At 35.1% G+C, this 23,494-nt stretch overlaps 1 protein-coding gene across 5 annotated transcripts in view; it reads left to right on the top strand.

Annotated features, from left to right (window-relative positions):
- Positions 1-23,494, top strand: part of MGRN1 (mahogunin ring finger 1) — a 104,163-nt gene that overhangs the window by 64,773 nt on the left and 15,896 nt on the right. For 3 of the 5 annotated variants that reach the window (XM_012542995.3, XM_031945241.1, XM_012542997.3), the window contains exons 8-12: positions 555-602; positions 3,768-3,836; positions 5,294-5,453; positions 20,902-21,011; positions 22,622-22,687. In XM_012542995.3, the coding sequence (XP_012398449.1) occupies positions 555-602; positions 3,768-3,836; positions 5,294-5,453; positions 20,902-21,011; positions 22,622-22,687 (453 nt within the window). The remainder of the gene's footprint in view (positions 1-554; positions 603-3,767; positions 3,837-5,293; positions 5,454-20,901; positions 21,012-22,621; positions 22,688-23,494) is intronic. The other 2 variants (XM_012542996.3, XM_003761731.4) reach the window with 1 other exon arrangement.

Here is a 23,494-nt window from a genome sequence, read left to right as displayed (position 1 = left end):
AGACTTCTGCATTATTTTAAAACACAACATGACTTTAATTACATAATCTACTATCTAGAATCCAGTAGCCTTTACTAAATTCTTAAGTGCAGGTTCTAAATTAATTCTGAAAAAAATAAGTGGAGATTTCATAGAGCTAATACCTTGCCTTGTCTTTAGCCAAAAAAAATCCTTTGCTTTATCTTTGGTTCTTCTGAACAGCTTAAACTCTTTCTTCACTCAGAAATTTCCTTGTGTTTTTAAGTGTCTTTTAGTTCTATCCCTAACTATATTATGTTTCTTAAGAGCAGCAACTAGACCTTCACATTTTGTCTTCCACAGAACTGAACACAGTGCCCATTTACATAGTAGTCACTCAATGTTCTTGACTCGGGGATCATTCTTGGTAAACCAGAGAAAAGGCCAACGAACATTCTTAATCATTATAGGGGAAAAGGAAAAAGAGATTCGGTTCCTTTTCTAAAAATTCTCCCAGAAAACCATTATTAAAAAATGACGATAGTTGACCTACAGTATATTAGTCTTTCCATTTACAGATCTTTTCTCCTCTACAGCACGTTGATGGCAGCTTCTCTGTGAAACCTTTAAAACAGAAGCAGATTGTAAGTGTGTTATCTTTTTTTTAAATTTAAAAAATTTTAAATGTATTTGGTTAAAGAAAATATAATTTTATTACTGAAGTTCTTAGAACATAATATCTTTTTTTGCTTAAATTTCTAGAATGAGTTTACCTTAAATATTCATAAAAGGAGATGGAGGATACAAGTTCCTCTTCTGTTATTATCCCTATTATAGAGGATTACAAATGCTGAAACTACAAATCACAGATATTGTGATATCGTTTACCACAGACATGTTGCAATTGAGAATAGAAAAGATGAAAGTGTGGAAGAAGTAGGTTGCACAATCCCAACCAAATGGACCAAACCCAGCCTTTTCCAGAGGAAATTAGACAGTTGTCTTTACTGAAGTCAACAGTTCTTATGGAACTGGCTGTGTCATTTGAAGCCTGAAGCTGTGTTTTATCAGACCTCTGGCAGGTTCCCCTATCTTGAATCAGAAGGGACTACCTTATGTCAGGAGGACAATCATAAAACAAGCTCTTTCAGTTAATAGTCAGTTTTAGGACCTAGGGAAGAGTGTGTTTAAGGTGAGCCACCTTTGATTGACATATTTCAATATCCACAAATGTAGATGCCATCAGAAAGTGATCTTAACAAAATTAGAGCAAAATAAACAGAACCAGAACAACTATGACTGTAGCAATATAAATGAAAAAAAATTACTAAAAATAATCCCAAGTCTGAATTTAATGAAACTAATCTGTTTCTTTTTTTACAGAGAAGGGTACTCCTAGAGCAGAATGTTGTCAGATACAGTCACTGTGTTGAATGTTTTTGCATAACTCTTTTTCTTTTCTATATGGATGAAAATGTTTTAGGAAGTCATTATGATGTAAAACAAAGTACATCTATAAAATGTATTTTTTAAATGTATTTCTTTAAAAAAAATTATTTGTGGAAAGGAGCAAGAACTGTGATTTTACTGCTAAAGGCAACTTTTAATAAGGAAACTGCCTCTACTAATGGATATCAGTGACACTATAAATTTTAGTCTCAAATAGTTGCCTGGGATGAATCACGGCCAAAATGAAACATAGGACTGGAACCCAAGAGTTCCTGACTTAAGGCCCCAGTGTTATAATAGACCACACTGCTTCTCAATACACTTATCTTTTTTAAAGCAAATTATAAAAAATGTGTTTCCAATACTTCCATTTTTTAGATATTTAATGGTTGACTTTCTTGCATTTGGTACCTGGCTATTTGTAGGAGTCCAGTTTTCCATTGACACTTCATCTTCAGAATAGCACTGAGAAAATATTATTTTGGTAAAAAAAAAAAAAACAAGGTGGAGGCTAGGTATCAAAGATACATACCCACAATGCTCAGGCAACAAAGGCTTTGTCAAAGGCACTGAGATAGAGAATTCCAGAAATTCTGGAGGACATAGAAAGAGAAAAACAAAAACAAAAACTGAAGTACCAATGGATCTTTAATATTTTAAATTGGGATCTGACAGGGCAATTCAGCAAAGTTGCAAGTGTAAATCAGAAAAATTTCTGTAGGGAAGCATGGAAATATAGAAATTTAGTCTCAAATTTCACAATCTTTGAAAATGGTTATTGTGAAAAGTATAAATCAAATATATATTAAAAATTATAATAATATAAATAAACATAAAATAAAAAAATTAAAAATAATAAAATAGGAACAGCAGTTCATCAAAGCTAATAACATCAGCTAAATTCATTAATGTAAGTGAAGAAAATTTTCATAAAATTGTTTACTATGTTTCTTTTTTTGTTTGTTTGTTTACTATGTTTCAATCAGTTTCTTGGAAATGAGGGAATGAATGGTGTCCAGAGAAGGATATTTTAGATTATGGAGTAATCCTCTCATATCTTTCCAAGATTTTCCTTCAGCAACCTAAAATGGGGTTAATCTCTTTCATCTTCTCTCCTGAACCTAGAAGCTAATTCGATGCTCAAAGAAGTCTCTTGGAGAGTCTGAAGAGAGATTCCCCATTCAAGAATCTCCAAAGGGGTTAAGAACAGAAACTATATCTTGACAATTCTGCCCTGCCCCTCACTTAGGGCAGGATATTCATATACACCAAGAAGGAAAATCCCATATCAATGGGCTTTCAGACATCTTCTTATAGTCTTTGTTCCTTTACATTCTGTAGAACCATTTATTTAGACATTCCAATTAATGAGCATCTGCTCTGTTTTTAAGTACTATAGAAAGTGTTATAGATATTTTGATGTATGTTGGACCTTTCTTTCTATCTTTGACCTTCCTCTTGTCATATATGCTTAATAGTAAGAACTCTAGGTCAAAGGCTATGCCATTTTTATCACTTAACATAATTCCATATTGCTTTCTGAAATGACTGATACATTTTACAAATCAAGTATATTAGTGTGCCTGTCTTTCCACAATTCTGCCAATATTAACTATTCCCATATCTTGTCATGTTTGCCAATTTGCTAGGTTTGAGGTGAAACCTCAGAGTTGCTTTGTTTTGCATTTCTCTTACTAATAGTGATTGGAATCATTCTTTCTTATGGTTCTTAATAGTTTGTAATTCTTCTGAAAACTTTTTTCAAATTCTTTAATCTTTTATCCTTTGAAGATGACTTTAAATAGTATTTAGTTTTGTGGTCTTCAACCTGGAAATTGCTTCAAAAAAGATAAGAAGATATTATCTTATATATTACATAAGAAAGAGATGATGAAAAAATAACACATTTCATCTGTATCTCTTGAAAAGCCCAAGCCAAGAATAAAAAAAACTCCTAACTAGGTATATGTCCTACTAATAAGAGAAAATATTCTGGTGCCTAATGAGCCAGAGATATTTATCTTAAGGCAATATTTGAAAATTTTAGAGACTATCATTAGAGACCACACAAAAAAAATTTTAGGTTATTTATAGAAATTGGGATGAATTTGCATTTGCACTGTCACATTTGGTTCCTCTTATGAGCAACAATAATTTGTTCCTGAGATGCCTAGTTTAGTCTGTGAAATCATCTGTGCCTGTGAAATAGAGTGAAACTAATTGGATCATAGCTTATTTATCTAGACCAACATCTAATGCCAATTGGTATTGAGAAGCTCTCTACAATAACTCTTTCCTCTATAAAATAATTCAGTTAAGGCAGAGTGGTATAGAAACAAAGTATTTTTTTTTTTTTCTAGGTGGATCGAGTCAGCTACCTCCTCCAGGAAATCTATGGTATTGAGAACAAAAACAACCAGGAAACCAAGGTAGGTTTGTGAGTTAGTAACTGTTTATTGAGTATTACTTGTAACTAGGTTTTGAGTGATGAGACTTTTTTTGAGGGAGAAGGAAGTAGATTCAGATAGCTCCTGTCTATATAACACAATTACTCCAAGACTCACTTTTCTCTTGCCACCTTAGCCTCTCAAGGAAAGTAGACATTTCTTTTGTGTATGGACTGAGTACCTACTGTTAGTTCTAGGCCTTTTTACTGTTTTCTATCCCACCTGAGACAGAAATAGGGAATACAGCAGTAAAGGTTTCTGAGATCTTTTCCTGTCAAACAGTTGAGTAATCTAGCAAATTACTTCTCTCCTCTGCCTAATGAGTTTTCCCCATCATATAAGAAAGTTTTATGCCGTCTCTACCATTCAGGAATATGCTTAGGTGTAAAAGACTTTGAGCTCCTCTAAAGTATCTTAGTAAGTGGGAACTTTGCAAAACGTGTCTTTCCACAAAACAGAATTAAGTACAAAACAGATCTATATTTGACCCCATTTGGGGGTATAAGGATTGCTAAGAGGATTTCATTGTAAGGTAATATAACACATGAAATGGTCTCATAGCCCACCATGATATTAAACAGTTGTATAGTGAGTTACTAGCTAAAAGCACTTTGCAGGCTCTCTTAAAGATCATTGTTGTGCATTGTATGAGGATTTGCTTTGTCTGTTTCCTCTCACAACCCCTACTTTCCCCTCTCCTCAGAAAGATAGAGAGTGTCAGGATGGCAGAAGTTTTTTTTTAAATACTCCTGAATGTACCTGCTCAGCAGGTCACTTTGTCCTGGCCAGGGTTCAATGCTTCTCGTGCTTAGATCCTACCAAGGATGTTCCCCCTTGCTTGAGTAAAGAACATTTGATAGAATGGCAAGAGCAGGGTTTCCATGTTGGTTCCCAGGATTGATGGTTTGCATGGGTTAATGATTCATTTAGTAGTTTGATTTTGCCACTTCAGCAAAGAAAATTTAAATCTGAAAATTGGTTTTAGCTAAGAGAGAACAGGTAAATTATATTTCAAATTTTAAACGCAGCTAGATGGCATAGTAGATAGAGCACCAGCCCTGAAGTCAAGAGGTCATGAGTCCAAATGTGACCACAGACCCTTAATATTTACTAGCTGTGTAAAAAAAAAGCTAGTAAACCCCACTTGCCTTATCAACAAAAACAAAAACAAACAAATAAAAAAAATTTTTTTTAATACCTAACTTCAAACTTTTGGTCAGGCTTGAATGATTCAAAATTTGTCTTGCACAAAGTAAATAAGACTGAAGCTTAGTTTGTTGTCTAGCCCCAAAACTGCAGATCAGAAGATCTTGCTCTGGCTGGAAAGAATCTGCCTTCTCTATGGTTTTTTTCTCCTTGTTGCATTGTATTCATCTGCTGCCTCCTATTTTCCCTAGAATCTTATAAAAAGCTAATTTGGAAATTATTTGTTGTTACAGCCCTCTGATGATGAGAACAGCGATAATAGCAACGAATGTGTTGTGTGTCTATCTGATCTGCGAGACACCCTGATCCTTCCCTGCCGACACCTTTGCCTTTGTAACTCATGTGCTGATACTCTACGCTATCAAGCAAATAATTGTCCCATCTGCAGGCTACGTGAGTATTCTGGGAAAAAATGTGGTCTCCAATTCTTATTGAAACCCAAATACTAATTCTCAAAGAAACAAGAGTACTAGTTCTGCCTTTGTATGTAGGCCCTAAGATTGCCCTGTATTTGATCTGTATGTGTATTTTTGTTTTTACTCATCTTTGCATTTTTATGTTGCTATAGTTCCTGGGTGTTTGGGGGATGGTATGATACAAGATCATTGTGTCTTTAGGGTAATAATGAAATAATCTTCTATTATAAGTAAGTTCAATGCTGAAGGATGAGTTTCTACTTGAAAGTTTGTTTCTCTTGTTTACGACTAAGAATGTAACATTCCAGTCTTGAACATCACATACATAAATATTAATTCTGATTCCACCATTGCCATGGCCTGTGAATTTGAACAATTTGTCTCATCTATAGACACTTGGATAAAACTCTCCAGTGGCTCACTGAAGCTCTATTTATGCTGCTTCTCTGAGAGTGGGATTGTGGGATATCTCCCAGCTGTGCTCTCTAGCCCTAAGAGCTTCAAGGGAGGTGTGAATTCAGATATCTCATACTAAACCTTGAAATCTCCCAAATGTGTGAACTCCAATGAGTACTTAAATACTTCTTGCTTATAAGAGCTCTCTAAAGGTGTGAACACAAGCATTATTGTCTATCAGTATTAGCAACTTATCACCTTGTAAGGATTCACTCTAAGGTGTGAACCAATAAGCATTGTATCTAGTCCATTGAGTTAACACTAGGATTCTGACATCTCCCTTGAGTTTTCACCTTGTTTCAAGTTGAGTTGACACTAGGATTCCAACAGTACTTAGTACCTTGTTTCAAGTTCTGGCCCATAACATCTCCTTGTAAGATCAAATCAATCATATTGAACCATACTAAATTAGATAATTATTGTCTCTATCAACTCTAATGACTTAACAGTTTGTAAAGATTCCAGCGTATATCTCCTCTCCTTTGATACTGCTACCACTTGGTTCAGGACCCTACTGTCTCACACCTGGACTATTGCAGTAGCCATGTTCTGCCAAGTCTCTCCTCACTACATTATACCCATCAGCTATCACCTCTAGGACCAAATATAAAATCCTCTCTTTGGCATTCAAAGTCCTTTCCTTTCCTTTCCTACCTTTCTAGCTGTATAGTTCTTCACACAATTTGATCTACTGACACTGGCTTCCTTATTGTTCCTGGAATAAGATTCCAAATCCTGACTCTCATATTCATTAGATTTCCTCCATGCATGGACTTCTCTTTGTTCATCTTCATTTCTTGCTTTCCCAGCTTTCTTCAAGTCCCAGCTAAAACTACTACCTTCTGCAAGAAGGTTTTCCCAAATCCCTTTATTCTAGTGCCTTCCCTTTCTTGACTATTTAAAACTTATCCTGTATATAGATTGTTTGTGCATAGTTGTTTGCATTTTTGTCTTCCCATTAATCTGAGTCCTTGTTTTTTGCCTTTCTTTGCAATTCCAACATCTAGCATACTGCCGGATACATAGTAGGTGCTTAATAAATGTTTATAATCGGATTTTTCAAATATTTGAAGGTTGTCACATGGAACAAGTGTCATACTTGTTATGTTTGACCCAGGGTGTAGAAATAGGAACCAGAGGTAGAAGTTGCTTTGAAGTAAAGAGGAAAATCCCATTTTTGTTGAGAATACCACCATTTTTCTGGTCACCCAGATGACTTTATTTCCAATCAGGTACCAAATCTTGTTGATTTTCTCTACAAGACCCTTCACCTTCCTTGTTTTCTCTCCTTATATAAGTAGAATAGGTCCTCTAAATCTTTCAACAGAACTATTACAATAGCTTTATAATCTTTCAGAATTTTGTCTCTTCCATCACTGAGTTCTTCACATATTTACTAAATTGGTATTTCTAAAGCACCAAGTCTTGCTCAAGAAGCTCCAAATTTGAAACACTTATAAACCAATTATATACATTTATATATTCTAGTTCTTAGAGAAAACTGTTCCTGTTCCTTTTTCAAAATTTAGTACCCCGTTTAACTTGAAAACTTTTATATTACATCTTTGTCTGCAAACTTTTGTCTAATTTCTAAGAGAATCTTCATATCATAACTACTAGCAAAGGTGTGGCAAACCCAAGAATTCATTTACTTATTAGTTGCTTAGGATATGAAATTGCCTAATTCAGACTGAGATTGGTAATATCTTTTATATTTATATACTGTTATTGTAACTCAGAAATGTTTTGGCATTAATCTTTTAATTAATAGATTTAGTATTGGAACAACAAAAATTCTGCAATTCACCTGCTTTGAACACAAAAATGTTCTATGAAAAGGAGTGACATGGTTATAACTGCATTAAGACTAGTCCTCACTATGCTCAAAAAGCTATCAAACTGTGCATACCCTTTGACCCAGCAATGATACTATTGGGCTTATATCCCAAAGAGATCATAAAGAAGGGAAAGAGACCCACATGTGCAAGAATGTTTGTGGCAGCCCTCTTTGTAGTGGCCAGAAACTGGAAACTGAATGGATGCCCATCAATTGGAGAATGGTTGGGTAAATTGTGGTATATGAATATTGTGGAATATTATTGTTCTGTAAGAAATGACCAGCAGGATGATTTCAGAAAGGCCTGGAGGAGTTACATGGACTGATGCTGAGTGAAATGAGCAGGACCAGGAGATCATTATATACTTCCAACAACAATAGTATATGATGATCAATTCTGATGGACATGGCCATCTTCAACAATGAGATGAACCAAATCAGTTCTAATAGATTAATAATGAACAGAACCAGCTACATTCATCGAAAGAACTCTGGGAGATGACTATGAACCACTACATAGAATTCCCAATCCCTCTATTTTTGTCCACCTGCATTTTTGATTTCCTTCACAGGCTAATTGTACACTATTTCAAAGTCTGATTCTTTTTATACAGCAAAATAACTGCTTGGACATGTATACATATATTGTATTTAACTTATACTTAACATATTTAACATTTAACATATATTGGTCAACCTGCCATCTGGGGGAAGGAGGGAAAAATTGGAACAAAAGGATTTGCAATTGTCAATGCTGAAAAATTACCCATGCATATATCTTGTAAATAAACCCCCCCCCCCCAAAAAAAAAAGACTAGTCCTCCAAGCCTAAGCTTCTGAACACAGAATGACTCAACATAAAATGTCATTTGTTCTGTTTCATTTCAGGTAAGGTTGTAGTTATTATCTGGAATGCCAATTATTCAGCAAAGTTTTACATTACTCACATTCCTGTTCCAAAAAAAAAATTAGTACAATGGGGAAACAAATGGAGTCAAGAGGATCCTAACTCTGGCCATGCCAAAAGCCATCGCCCCAACTTTTACCAGGGACAGATATCCACCTGTGATCTCAGATCACATTCTCTTTTGATTAGCTCATAATATTACTCTCACATGGTGGATTACTGACTTAATAATCATGCACACATTTATACCCAAATTTAAAACTCAGATATTATCAAATATTATAATACCAAGAGATTTTTATCTCAAATATCAAGTTTCACTAATCACAGTTTAGAGCTAGATATAGTTATTATTTCTCTCATGTTGTTTCAATAACAGTTAGCAATAAAACACAGTTACCAGATCTTGCAAAATAAAATTACTCAGCATTCTTTTCTTTTTCTTGTTTTTCTTTTTGAATTAAAATTCATCATGGTGTAAAAATCAGTAATTAAAAATCAAGAAAATAATTATATTCTGGAATTCTATATAGAGAATATATGAAAAAAAATCCGTATTTTTGACATAAATCTCCAGAGTAACAGATATCAATCTCTTCAGGTGTTGTATATTAACCCCTGAAGGCAAAAATAAAGTATTAATTTTGTAATCTATTGAGTTTAAGTTGGCCCAAGATGTAACTTTAGTATATACTATGATCATAAATCATTAAATCATTTCTTTTTTTAAAGAGTCAGAAAGACTTGAGTTTATTTATTTTTGCTCTATATACATAGGTATTTATTGTACATGATATATAAATTACATGTTTATATGCTAGGAGTGTGTATATGAATGTTCTGTATATATGTATGTCTTACAACATTGATTTAATGTAATGGTTTTTTCCATCAGTGTAGACAACTCCTTGCATGGAATCTCTTTTTTTTTTTTTTTAATTATAGCTTTTTATTTACAAGATATATGCTTGTGTAATTTTTCAGCATTGACAATTGCAAAACCTTTTGTTCCAACTTTTCCCCTCCTTCCCACCCTCTCCCCGAGATGTCAGGTAGACCAATACATGTTAAATATGTTTAAAGTATAAGTTAAATACAATATATGTATACATGTCCAGTTATTTTGCTGTACAAAAAGAATCGGACTCTGAAATAGTGTAGTTATCCTGTGAAGGAAATCAAAAATGCAGGTGGACAAAAATAGAGGGATTGAGAATTCTATGTAGTGGTTTATAGTCATCTCCCAGCATTCTTTCGCTGGGTGTAGCTGGTTCAATTCATTCCTGCTCTATTGGAACTGATTTGGTTCATCTCATTGCTGAAGAGGGCCACATCCATCAGAATTGATCATCATATAGTATTGTTGTTGAAGTATATAATGATCTTCTGGTCCTGCTCATTTCACTAAGATTCAGTTCATGTAAGTCTCTCCAAGGCTTTCTGAAATCCTCCTGCTGGTCATTTCTTACAGAACAATAATATTCCATAATATTCATATACCACAGTTTATTTAGCCATTCTCCAATTGATGGGCATCCACTCAATTTCCAGTTTCTGGCCACTACAAAGAGGGCTGCCACAAACATTCTTGCACATTCTTTCTTTAAGATCTTTAAGATCTCTTTGGGATATAATCCCAGTAGTAACCCTGCTGGATCAAAGAGTATGCACAGTTTGATAGCTTTTTGAGCATAGTTCCAAATTGCTCTCCAGAATGGCTAGATGTAGACACAATTCCACCAACAATGTATCATCAGTGTCCCAGTTTTCCCACATCCCCTCCAACATTGCGCATTATTCATTCTAGCCAACCTAACAGGTGTGTAGTGGTACCTCAGAGTTATCTTAATTTGCATTTCTCTGATTAATAATGACTTGGAGCATCTTTTCATATGGCTAGAAATAGTTTCAATTTCTTCATTTGAGAATTGTCTGTTCATGTCCTTTGACCATTTATCAATTAGAGAATGGCTTGATTTCTTATAAATTAGAGTCAGTTTTCTATATATTTTGGAAATGAGGCCTTTATTAGAACCTTTGACTGGAAAAAATGTTTTCCCAGTTTATTGCTTCCCTTCTAATCTTGTCTACAGTAGTTTTGTTTGTACAAAAACTTTTCAATTTGATATAATCAAAATTTTTTTATTTTGTGATCAATAATGATCTCTAGTTCTTCTTTGGTCATAAATTTCTTCCTCTTCCACAGGTCTGAGAGGTAAACTATCCTATGTTCTTCTAATTTATTTATAATCTCATTCTTTATGCCTAGGTCATGAACCCATTTTGACCTTATATGGTACGGTGTTAAATGTGGGTCAATGCCTATTTCTGCCATACTAATTTCCAATTTTCCCAATGATTTTTGTCAAACAGTGAGTTCTTATCCCAAAAACTGGGCCCAGTCTTTGGGTTTGTCAAAGACTAGATTATTAAAGTTATTGACCATCAAATCATTTCTACACTGTAAACAAACTTATAAGTCTTCCCTCTTCCTTTGGCAAGGGGTGTTTGGATCCCATTTTCTTATTAAACTAATTCATTGTTTTGGAATTGAACAATATTTAATAAGTTCTTTTACAGGACTGATAAGAGTTTATGATCTTGCCAAGCAAATGATTCCAAAGAACCAATATACTCAAATACTAAGCAGGTTTTAACATCATGAAGTGGCCTCTATTGAAGTTTATTATATACATATTGTAAATTAAATTTTCTAACAGTATAATTTCATTATCTCCTTAATAAGTGGATTCCCCAAAATCATAATACAAGAAAAGTTAGAAACACAATAATAACATATATACAGTGTCTTGTATTTGAAACATGAAACAAAACTTATTACCAGTTAAATGATATCATTTCAGTCAAATGCCATTTCCAAGTTATAAAATATTACTGAGGGGAGAAAAAGAAAATTATTCATTTTTATTGCCTTTAGCATTTTATACTAATTTTATTTAAAATTCAATGTAGAATTACCCAGTGTGGAATAATTATTCAGTTAAGGAAGTAATAACAACAGTTAACATTCACATAGTGATTACTGTATGCCAGGCACTATTTAGCATTTCATAATCATTACATCATGTTGATCTTTAAAATAATCCCAAGAGATGAGTCATCATTCATAATACCAGGAACTGAAATAAGCAGAGGTAAGGTAACTTGCTTAAGGTCATTAGACTAACAGATCTGACATAAGGTTTTACTGATCTGTGATCATCTTCATGCTACATAATAATTATAGTTTGTATTAGGTTCTAATTTTCCACAGTTATCCTATTTAGTTTCAAAACAAAATTCCATCCAAATCAAATCTGAATTTGTAAATAATAATGGTAATAATTTAAATTTCAACAACAAAAAATCTTTCCCCCAAAGGGCCATTAGTTGGCAATACTTCAAAATTTAGAGCCTGTTTTCAATTAGATCAGTTTCAAAGATTTGTGGTGACATTCCTAGTTTCTCAGAACTTTCTTTTAAAGTTCCTTTTAAATTGCCCAAAGACCCAAGTCAATTATTTCTGTTTTTTCAACCTAAACATACCCAAGTACTTAAAGAGGGTAGTGGCATCTTTTCCAGAGGCATCTACTATTCTCTCGATATATTTTTTTTAAACTGAAAGGGCTTTATGTGACAACTTCATATCTCCATACCTCCACTTTTAGGAGCTATGAGGATTTTATATTCCTCACAAAATAAATAAAATATGCTCGTCTAAGGGTCCTTTGAGAACAGAATCTTAGTATACTATCTTTATGTAATTTCATTTTGCAAATATATTATTACAGTCTCTGTATCATAAAGGATAACCACATAATTCTCATATCCTTCTTATCTCAGGAAATCAAAAACTTCTCCCAAATCTCTTTTCAAAATTCCAACCCCTTTTACTTTCAAATTCTATTTGTCTAAATTTCCTCTTTTCTTTTCTCTTGATATGTTTCCACTGGACTTTGATTAAATCCCTGCAAAACTGGACCTTTCTTATTTTTATCTGATATCTCTTCCACTTTCTCAGTTCCTGCACTGTTCATTTCCCAGTCGTATTCTGTACTAGCTGTACAACCCATCTTTACTCCACTGTATTTCTCCTTTGTAACTTGGCCCACAATTTTTTTCTTATATAACTCTTTAATTATAATACTGTTGTCTTTAGGGTTCTTTAGAACTTACAAGAAATTAATGGTGATCACAAGGAAACACTCTTCCAAATTAGATTTTATTTACTTTTAAGTAGCTCCCTGATTTAAAGGCAGCTTTTCTCTTTCTCTAATCAGTGATTGTGACTTCCCCTATTAGCACTACAACAATAAATCTGCTACTCTCCAAGGAAAGAGTAATAAAGGTCTAAATATTGTTTTCATGTATCTTTCACAAAGTTATTCTTGTTTTTCCTTAAAACAAATCTTACAAAATATTTACCTAAAATTCACTAAAGGATTTCGGTATTTATAAAAACATTATACCACATTTTAAGAATTCACAGCAATTACAAATTTAGTCTTGAATTAATTTAAAATGCCATAAATTTCTGCAAACTAGCCAACAAAGATTCCCACGTGGAACTTTTCTTCTATATCTTGGTTCAGTTTGGGCAAGGGTATGCTGGGGTGATGGTTATAGAGACTTTTTTTTATCATTCCACCCAATCATCAGTGGCTCTAAGTTATTCCCTTCTGGCTGGAAAGTGTTTCTATTTTCAGACTTAAGTTATTCCCCAGTCTTTTTCTGAATAAGAAGTGTCACTTCCTTCTCACCAGTTATATCAAGAACCCCAGAATTTCCTTCTCCAGCTCATTTTACTGATGAAGAAACTGAGGCAGACAAACATAAGTGACTTGCTCCAGGTTCACTCAGCTAACAAACATGATGCCAGATTTGAACTCAGAAAGATGAGTATTTCTGACTGCGGGCTCATTGCTCCAAATACTGTGCCACCAAACTGCTCAAAATCTCTGATGATTCTGAAGTACCTTCCTACTATACTGATGTGGTGCAGCCTTTGGGAATGATGTAATCACCTTGGGAATGTCGCTATTGAGAGTGATATGGCACAACTTTGGAGAATGTGCATGAGAGAAAGGAAATTGGCCCTGATATCTTTATTCTACTAAACCATCCTTCAAGATGTCTGGTTTGTCATACAGAAGTCTAAGCTGTTACCTTGCACCTGGACACAAATAATGAGCACTTTTTAGTTTTAAGGACTTTGTATTTGAGGGAGTTTCCTTCCTCCTAAGCAGGCACACTAGATTACACAGTTGAGTTCACTCTTTCTCCAATTCTCCCTAAATTTCTAGACCTCACCGTTGCTGTCCCTCTTCCTCTCTGCCTCTGACTTTTAAGTAGAGTCTCTTTATTCTCAGTCCGTTAAACCCTTTTTGATTAGCCTATGTGCCTTTCATGAAATAAAGTGCTCTTTTTGGCTAGGAGAACATGCTGTCAGTTTTTCACATTCCAAAGCAATGTCCTAAACTAGTGCTTCATCCATACCATATATATTTTTAAAAACCTTATCACTTCCATATTTATTACTGCACCTATCAACATAATACATAAAAACAGAAGAGACTTATGTTCCTCATCAAGTTTCTGAATCTTAACAAACACTTACAAAAAGGTAGGACAATAGCTTGGCGAGGTAACTAGATTTAGTATGGCATAAATTCATATGTCATCTAATTGGCAGTTCTTAACAAGTTGAGCTTGGCCTGTCTCTTCTTTGAGATGTACCAGATCTTACTGTTAATGAAGAAGCAATGGGATTAGCTTTAGCCCTTGCCTTATACCCTGTCCTGTGGGAAATTTTGGCTGTTTTGGGAGATAAACATGACTGACCTTATTTACTGACATTTTTGAAACATGTAGCACAACCCAAGTGCCCTGACCTGGCTAAATGGGCAACTGCATCCCCATTTCTTTGTTCTTGGCAGTTACTTGTCCCCATAAGAACTAACTCAGCCTGAGACACCGGGCCAAGAAACTTCTATAAATATGAGACCCTTTCCTTAGCTTGTTACTTGTCCTCTAAGGACTAAGCCTTCTCACTGTTTCCAATAAAATATGTCTTAGCTGAAAATTGACTTGCTCTCTGAAATTCTTTTTCCTCGAGATACAACTGAACCTAACTGATCCTCATCAGAAGTTTAGTGAAGTTCACTTTCCCATCTTGTTCTGTCTTTATAGTACATAGTATAACATCATTTTATGAGAACCTTGTCAGCTTAATCTGTATACTGGTATGAAATCCTTTAAAACATTCTTTTCAAAGGCTTAACTCTTTCTAAAACGAAGTCCAAATTCAGAGTAATACTGACATTTTGTGTAACTTTCCTAAATCATGTTTCTTTTTCTCCAAGTTAAATTCAGCAGATCATAGGTTCAGAAGTTGAGTTTTCCTCTCTGAGTTAAGCTTGAAAGTTCAGTTTCCCCTAGAAATCATTTAAAAATAAACCTATTACCTTTATACCTAGTGTCCTTGACCAATTAAAGTAAATGTATTATCTAAATAACATTAGTTATTCTTGCAGGTGGTAAAAAAAGAATGCCTAGTGACACTACTGATTGGAGAAATGCAACTTAAGACAACCTCTCAGGTTGGCTAAAATCACAACATAATGATAAATGTTGGAGGGGATGTGGGAAAATCGGAACACTAATATATAGAGTTGTGAAATGATCAATTATTCTGGAGAGCAATGTGGAAATCCCAAAGGGCTATAAAACTGTGCACATCCGATCCAGTAGTCTTACTACTGGGATCCAAAGAGATAATAAAAAGGAAAAAGGACCCATACATGCAAAAATGTTTGTAGCAGCTCTTTTTGTAATGGCAAGGAACTAGAAATTGAGTGGATACCCATCAGTTGGAGAATGGATGAATAAGTTATGGTTATATAAAGGTAGAAGGATATTATTGTTCTACAAGAAATGATAAAGAGGCTGAATTTAGAAAAGCCTGGAAAGACCTACATGGTCTAATGTTGAGTGAAGAGAACAGAACCAGGAGAATATTGTATATAGTAACAAGATTATGTGATGATCAGCTGTGATCTCTTGTCAACAATGCAATGATTCAAGGCAATTCCAATAGACTTGGGATAAAAAATGCTAATCACTGGCTAAGATGACAGGAAAGGATAATGATAAATGTTAGAAGAGAAGTGGGAAAACTGAGACACTAATGCATTGTTGGTGGAGTTGTGAAATGGTCAAACATTCTGGAGAGCAATTTGGAACTAGCCCAAAGGGTTATAAAACTGTGCATCCCCTTCAACCCAGCAGTGCCATTACTGGGTCTATATCCCCAGGAAATCATAAAGGAGGGAAAAGGACTCCCATGTACAAAAATGTTTGTAGTGCCTCTTTTTGTGGTAGCAAAGAATTAGAAAAGGAGTGGATACCTATCAATGGGGGAATGGCTGAACAAATTGTGGTACATGAAGGTAATGGATTATTATTGTTCTATAAAAAATGATGAACAAGCTATTATAGAAAGGCCTGGAAAGATTTACATGAAGCAAAACAAGCACAATCAGGATTATATTGTACACAATAACAGCAAGAATGTGTGATGATCAATTATGAAAGGCTTGGTTCTTCTCAATAGTTCAATAATCCAAAGCAATCCCAATAGATTTTGCACAGAAAAGGCCATCTGCCTCCCAAAAAAGAACTATAATGTAAATCAACACATGCTATGTTCACTTCTTTTTTCTGTTTTTTTTTTTTTTTTTTATCTCTCCCAGGGTTTTTCCCTTTTGCGCTGATTTTTCTCTCCCAACATGATTCATAAAGTAATGTGTATTAAAAATAAATAAAGTTACTATAATTAAAAAGAAAGAAAGAAAGAAAGAAAATGCCAATTACATCCAGAGAGAGAACTATGGAGACTGATTGTGGATTGAAGAATAGTATTTTCACCTTTTTTTTGTTTGGTTGTTTTTTCTTTCTTTCTCATAGATTTTCTTCCCTTTTGGTCTAATTTTTCTTGCACAACATGACAAATATGGAAATAGTTTAAAAACATTGCACATATTTAATCTATATCACAGTGCTTGCTATCTTGGAGATGAGAAAAATTTGGAACATAAAGTTTTACAAAAATGAATGTTGAAGACTATCTTTACATGTATTTGAAAAAATAAAATACTATTTAAAAAAAAAAAGAATACCTAGTGACAAAATGAAGTGAGAAGTTGTTAGCCACAAATTCCTGATTTCCATCCAATCATATTTTTTCTCACGCCTATGTTAGTTTATTCCAGGGGTCCTCAAACTATGGCCTGCGGGCCAGATGCGGCAGCTGAGGACGATTATCCTCCTCACCCAGGGCTATGAAGTTTCTTTATTTAAAGGCCCACAAAACAAAGTTTTTGTTTTACTATAGTCCGGCCCTCCAACAGTCTGAGGGACAGTGAACTGGCCCTCTATTTAAAAAGTTTGAGGACACCTGGTTTAGGCTTTGTAACTAATCATATTGTTTCCCTATCTATAGTACCGCCTTTTTTTTTTTTTTTTTTTTTTTTTTTGTCTACTTCTTTTCTCTCTAAAAATGATCTGTACACTTTCATTCAGAATTTTTGGCATGCTGAGGAGTTAAAAATTTTTATTGGTAACTGCTAGCCTAACCAATAAACTGAATGAATTGCAACTGTTGGCAAGCCAGCCAGGAGGCTAAAAAAGAGACCCCCAACTCTGGGATTCCCTAGAATGCTCCCACTGAGGGACAGAGGGATTTCTCTGCATAGGATTGTCCTGGAGGCCAGATTCCACCTTGGTCAAAACGCTTCTAAATCAACCGCCTTCTCCCTCCCCCCCCATTCCAGAAATTGTAACTTTGCTTTTATGTCTTGGTATCATGTTTGTGTTTAGTGTATTTGGCAAGAACTGGCAAATAAAAACCTAGAAAACTCCCCAAATTGATAAGCTCCTCAAAAAACAAAAACCAAAAAAAAACTTTTCTCTAAAAGAGGCTTCCTTTAAGTCAGAGGAGTGATCAAAAGATGTCTATCAATGGAACCACTTTAATGAAATCATAAACTAGATCCCAGACCCCTCACTACCACTGACAAAAAAATAGGTTAAATTCTGGAGTTCTTGATATAATTGGTGAGAAGGAAGTGACACTTCTTATTCAGAAAAAGACTGGGGAATAACTTAAGTCTGAAAATAGAAACACTTTCCAGCCAGAAGGGAATAACTTAGAGCCACTGAAGATTGGGTGGAATGATAAAAAAAAGTCTCTATAACCATCACCCCAGAATACCCTTGCCCAAACTGAACCAAGATATAGAAGAAAAGTTCCATGTGGGAATCTTTGTTGGCTAGTTTGCAGAAATTTATGGCATTTTAAATTAATTCAAGACTAAATTTGTAATTGCTGTGAATTCTTAAAATGTGGTATAATGTTTTTATAAATACCGAAATCCTTTAGTGAATTTTAGGTAAATATTTTGTAAGATTTGTTTTAAGGAAAAACAAGAATAACTTTGTGAAAGATACATGAAAACAATATTTAGACCTTTATTACTCTTTCCTTGGAGAGTAGCAGATTTATTGTTGTAGTGCTAATAGGGGAAGTCACAATCACTGATTAGAGAAAGAGAAAAGCTGCCTTTAAATCAGGGAGCTACTTAAAAGTAAATAAAATCTAATTTGGAAGAGTGTTTCCTTGTGATCACCATTAATTTCTTGTAAGTTCTAAAGAACTCTAAAGACAACAGTATTATAATTAAAGAGTTATATAAGAAAAAAATTGTGTGCCAAGTTACAAAGGAGAAATACAGTGGAGTAAAGATGGATTGTACCGCTAGTACAGAATACGACTGGGAAATGAACAGTGCAGGAACTGAGAAAGTGGAAGAGATATCAGATAAAAATAAGAAAGGTCCAGTTTTGCAGGGATTTAATCAAAGTCCAGTGGAAACATATCAAGAGAAAAGAAAAGAGGAAATTTAGACAAATAGAATTTGAAAGTAAAAGGGGTTGGAATTTTGAAAAGAGATTTGGGAGAAGTTTTTGATTTCCTGAGATAAGAAGGAAACTTATTCCAGTAAATTTGCCAAAAAAAAACCCAAATGGGGTCACAAAGAATCAGACATGATTCTTTCAGTCATATCTGACTGAAAGGATTAAGCAACAGCCATTATATTATTCTTAATAAATGCAGGGAGTATGTTAGGATTTAAAGACTTTCTTCAAAGAGCTGAGGTAGATGAGCAGAAAAACTCTTGCCAAGGCCTGATTGCATTGTACTTCCTGATAACATGAATCTAGAGTGAATCAATTTAAAATCTAGGACTTTAATTTTTTTTTTTTTGCTACACCTATAGAAACAGAGACAACTGATTAGATGGGGACTGTTAACATGAGAAATTGGCAAAGTGAGTTTCTTCTAGCCAAAGACTTATTTGAGAGTTTAAAAGGAGAGGTCAGTGAATCATTCACTGGATCACGAGTCATTGAATATCATTCAAACATTGATCCATATGTAACTTAATGTAACTGACACAGAATTACCGACAACTTTGATGTTAGCTTGTGGGGCAATGTGCTGAGAACTGTAGTGTTAGGTCCTGCCAGAAACTCATCAGTCACTGCAAAGTCTTTCAAGTAAGTCTTCCTGTTTCTGTTGGAATACAGACAGTTGTTACTTTATGTAAGCGTGCTGTTCTTCAGACTCCTGTGTAAAGTAACTTTTAGGTAATGCAAATTTGCCCTTACCTACCACTTCACTTAGCCTATATAGAAGAGGCATACACTGCATAACATCTTCGTGCAAGTCATTGGTGTCTGGAGAAGAGAGGAAACTGTTGGAAAACATCCAAATATACTGATCTTTGGGCCTCAAACAAATGATGCAGGCCGAGAACTTGTCTTTTTATTTCCATTTCTCCTGTCTGAGAACCTTCCTGTGGAAGAGCCAGGGAGAAGATTCAGCTGAAGATTCAGCTAATTTTAATTGTTAAACAAACAAATCATTGTTTAATGATCTTCCTTGATCTTTTATGACTTTAACATGTAACATGTAACTTCTATAATTTATTTCTGATCCTTAACCATACAGGATCAGCATGTATCTGTCCTCATTTTCTTTCTTTTTCGCTTGCAAATAAATATGTGTGTATGTGCCTATGATGACATATATGTAATACATATTAATAATTTAAAACATCCCTAACTTTATAGGGTGGATTATTGGGATAGATAATATTTTCCATTTACAGACTTGAGAATTGAGGTCATAGAGAACTTCACTTAACTGTAGTAACAAAGGAAGTCATCAGCAAAGCCAGAAACAAGAGTTTGGGCTTTCTGATTTCCTGTCTGAGAGCCCTCCAAAATCCCCATAGCATCTCAGCATTGTTTTTCATCTTTTGTTCTCAAAGAGGGTCAATGACCTCATGAGAGTATCTTGACTTGCACGTGAATTGGATTTAAGTGAGGCATCAGCTCTACTCTATGTCAGAGTCACTGAAGTCCAGTGTCAAGCTGACTGACAATGGCCTGGGGAACTCAGAAGCCATCAACTCCAGCCCATTCTGAACAGGAATGTACAGCAGACTCAACAAGTTGTCATCCAGCGTTTGCTTAAAGACTTCCAATGAGAGGGGACCCATCATTTCCTGAAAAAATCCATTTTAATTAGCTTGAATTAGAAAGGGTTTGGGTTTTTTATTTGTTTTTGCATCAAGACTCTCTTTGCAGCTTCCAATCATTGCTCATAGTTCTGACCTAATGCACCAACTAGAGCAAATCTAATCCCTCTACCACACAATATTAATTCTTCAAATGCTAGACTTCATGTTGCCTACCTCTGACCCTCCCAAGTACTCTCTTCTCCAGCCTAAACAGCCCTCATTCTTTCAACTGAATTTCATATGGCATGGACTGGAGGCCCTTCACTATGTCCTCCTGGGTGCTCTGGATGTTTGGGTTTGATCATCTATAAACACATGCTAAATATTAGGCATTTAGTCCTAGGCACATTCCAGCAAGCTAAAGAAATCTGACCAGTAAATTTATAGATCAGTTCTTTTTTAGAACAACATAAAGATCAGCTAATAGACCTACTCAGTCAGTCTCTGACTCTAAAATACTTGTTGGTGGGAGTCATGGTGATGGATTGCATATTTGGTACCACAGACTGTGGTGCACATTCTAAATAGTAGCAGGAGCAGTTGTTACCATGATTGATATATTTTACCTCTTCTTCTTTAGCTTTTCGGGCCCTCCTACAGATCCGGGCAGTGAGGAAGAAGCCAGGAGCACTGTCCCCTGTCTCATTCAGTCCTGTTTTAGCACAGAGCATGGATCACGATGAACACTCTGTAAGTGACTCATATTTGGCTGAGCCATCAGAAGGAGAAGTTTCTTGGCCAAAATGGCTTGTGGCTTTAAGGCTTAAGAATGAGGAGCAAGAACTACACTTAAGAGACTGGCTCACTACTCAGAAACCTAGGACCGTCTACTTATGTCATGCCAAAATATCCAGGTTATCATCCAAATGTTTCTAAATAATCAGCTGTTTGGCATAGGAAAAGCAGAGTCTCTTAAGTTGTATGGGGCCTCAGTTTCTTTGTTAGGACAGGTATTTGAGCATCAGCTGGGATGAAGTAGTAAATAACTGCTTGGAAGAAGCTTTCCTTCCATTGTATCTGGCAAATAATGAATACCTGTTGCAGCACTTCACTTCATAATACAATCTGAGGGACTGAGCCTTCTGACAGAACTCCCTTCCCATTCTCAAACAAATTAAGTAGATGCCTATAAGTCTTGTAATAAGATGTCTCATTTCTTCCCTGTGAATGACAAGTAGTTAAGGTCTATGATTCCCTCTCTTCTCCTCAGTCCTGAGTATTTCCGAATATAGGGAAATAGTTACTGCTGATTGCATCAATCCAAGTGCTCTTAATATTGATAATGCAGGTGTCCCTCACTTAAATCAGATCCTGAAAATCCACTCTAAATTGAAGAAATTCCTCTCTAAAATGAAGAGTTTGAAACAGGTTAAAGCTCAGAAGTGCTATGAATTAGGAAGGCTAATAATTGCTTCACCCAAGTATTCTTTGTTTTACAAAGCATACTGATGTACCATAACATAGCAAGCCATTCTAGTACAGTAAATAGGCTGTGATTATTTTCAGACTTGGATTGTATACAACTCTCCAGAAACATATGTTAACATAAAATGAAACACATTTGTATGATTAGTTTTTTTAAATGTAATTTTTTTTTTTAAAGATCTTTGATATTTAACCGAAGGACTCGGTGACCATATTGTCTTTTATAACAACCCAGTGTTTCTGCTGCATGTAGTTGAATGTTTGTTCCATGGCTTGATGTCCTGCTACTTGAGTGCAGGGATGGGCACCTTCCCATAAAGGTGATAAATTAAAGGGACACTGTCAAGCAATGCAGGCCTCAAATTTAGATTGTATATATTTAAAAAAACTCTTCGTATTCTTCAGTGTTCAAAGCTTCCCTTCCCACCTACTTTTCCTTACAGAGATTCTGATAGCTTAATAAATAAAATCCATATCCTTTACCACTCATCTGGCATAGATTATTTGGACTTCAGACTTGGGACAAATGGCTCTTTATAAAAACTGCTCTCAGATAACCTAATATGAGCAGAAATTAGTACCTTTCTCAAGTGGTCAGTAATGAGAATGTAGGGTGGTGGGATTGTGCTTAAGATTGTTTTTGTATTTAACAATTACTCTTACGTCATAAACTCCCTGGCTCAAAGAACTGATGAAAATGGACTAGTTGTGTGTTGTCATTCAGTGCCCAGAAAGTGGGTGGGGGATGTGTGGGGGTGGGTAAGAATCTATCACATAAATAGTCATCAGAAAATTGGGAAATTCCCTTTCAGAAAACTCTAGCATTGTTTGAGGGATGTTAGTTATTGTAAAATATATGATTTTTATCTTGACAGTGTCCCTTTAAAAAATCAAAGTCGAACCCTGTCTCTTTGGCCAGCAAGAAACCTAAAAGGGAAACAGTAAGTGTATTTGGTCTATATGGCTACGTTATTGCCCCATCCCCCAACCAGAAAACAGATTCCTTTGGAAAGTCATTCTCTTCCCCAAACATTAGGATTTACTTCCATAGTATGTTTCATTTACTTAATCCATTAAAGCAGGATCAGTTCCCTGGTAGTCACTCTGTGCAGGTACAGGAAGAGAGCTTTCTGAACCAAGCTGCTCCTTCGAAAGATGAGACCGATGGCCTGTAGGCAAAGGAGCTCCTTCCTGCTAAGAGTCAGTTTGCCAAGCCATGAGCTACAAGTTCTCTTGCCAGCTTTGCTAAGCTTCTTTTGTTTCTTTTAAATGCTCTTGTTCACCTATTTTTTTTCCTTGCTGGCAAGCGGAACTAATGTTGAAGGTGGAATTAATGTTGTTGCTTTTTTTTTTTTTTTAATTGCAAATGGCATTTCTTATAAGTGTGTGTTTTTCATTACCCTGCTTTCTGCACTTGGTATTTGGATTTACTGGTTTTTGTCTCAGGACCTGAATTTTCCCAGAAGTCCTTTGTAACTTGAAGAACAGGATAGGGCAGCCCAGACATATAAATGGCACTTAGAGATAAGTCTCATTGAAATGTCACTCGAATTGCTGTGTCTCCTAGTGGTCACTGATTAGATGGGAGGATAACTCCACATTGGCTTTTTGAAAGGAATCTTAACTTCAAAAGTTGTAATTGTTAAAATAAGAAAATACCTGTAGGAGTTATTAGGAGAGTAAGTATCTACCTTTAAAGATTAAATCACATATGAAAGAGAGGATTGCCAAAACAAAACATATTACAG

This window comes from Sarcophilus harrisii, chromosome 1 (genome assembly GCF_902635505.1).
Source record: "Sarcophilus harrisii chromosome 1, mSarHar1.11, whole genome shotgun sequence".
NCBI classification, from domain to species: domain Eukaryota; kingdom Metazoa; phylum Chordata; class Mammalia; order Dasyuromorphia; family Dasyuridae; genus Sarcophilus; species Sarcophilus harrisii.
Note: the sequence above shows the minus strand (reverse complement) of the source record. Positions and strands in the feature narration are given on the sequence as shown.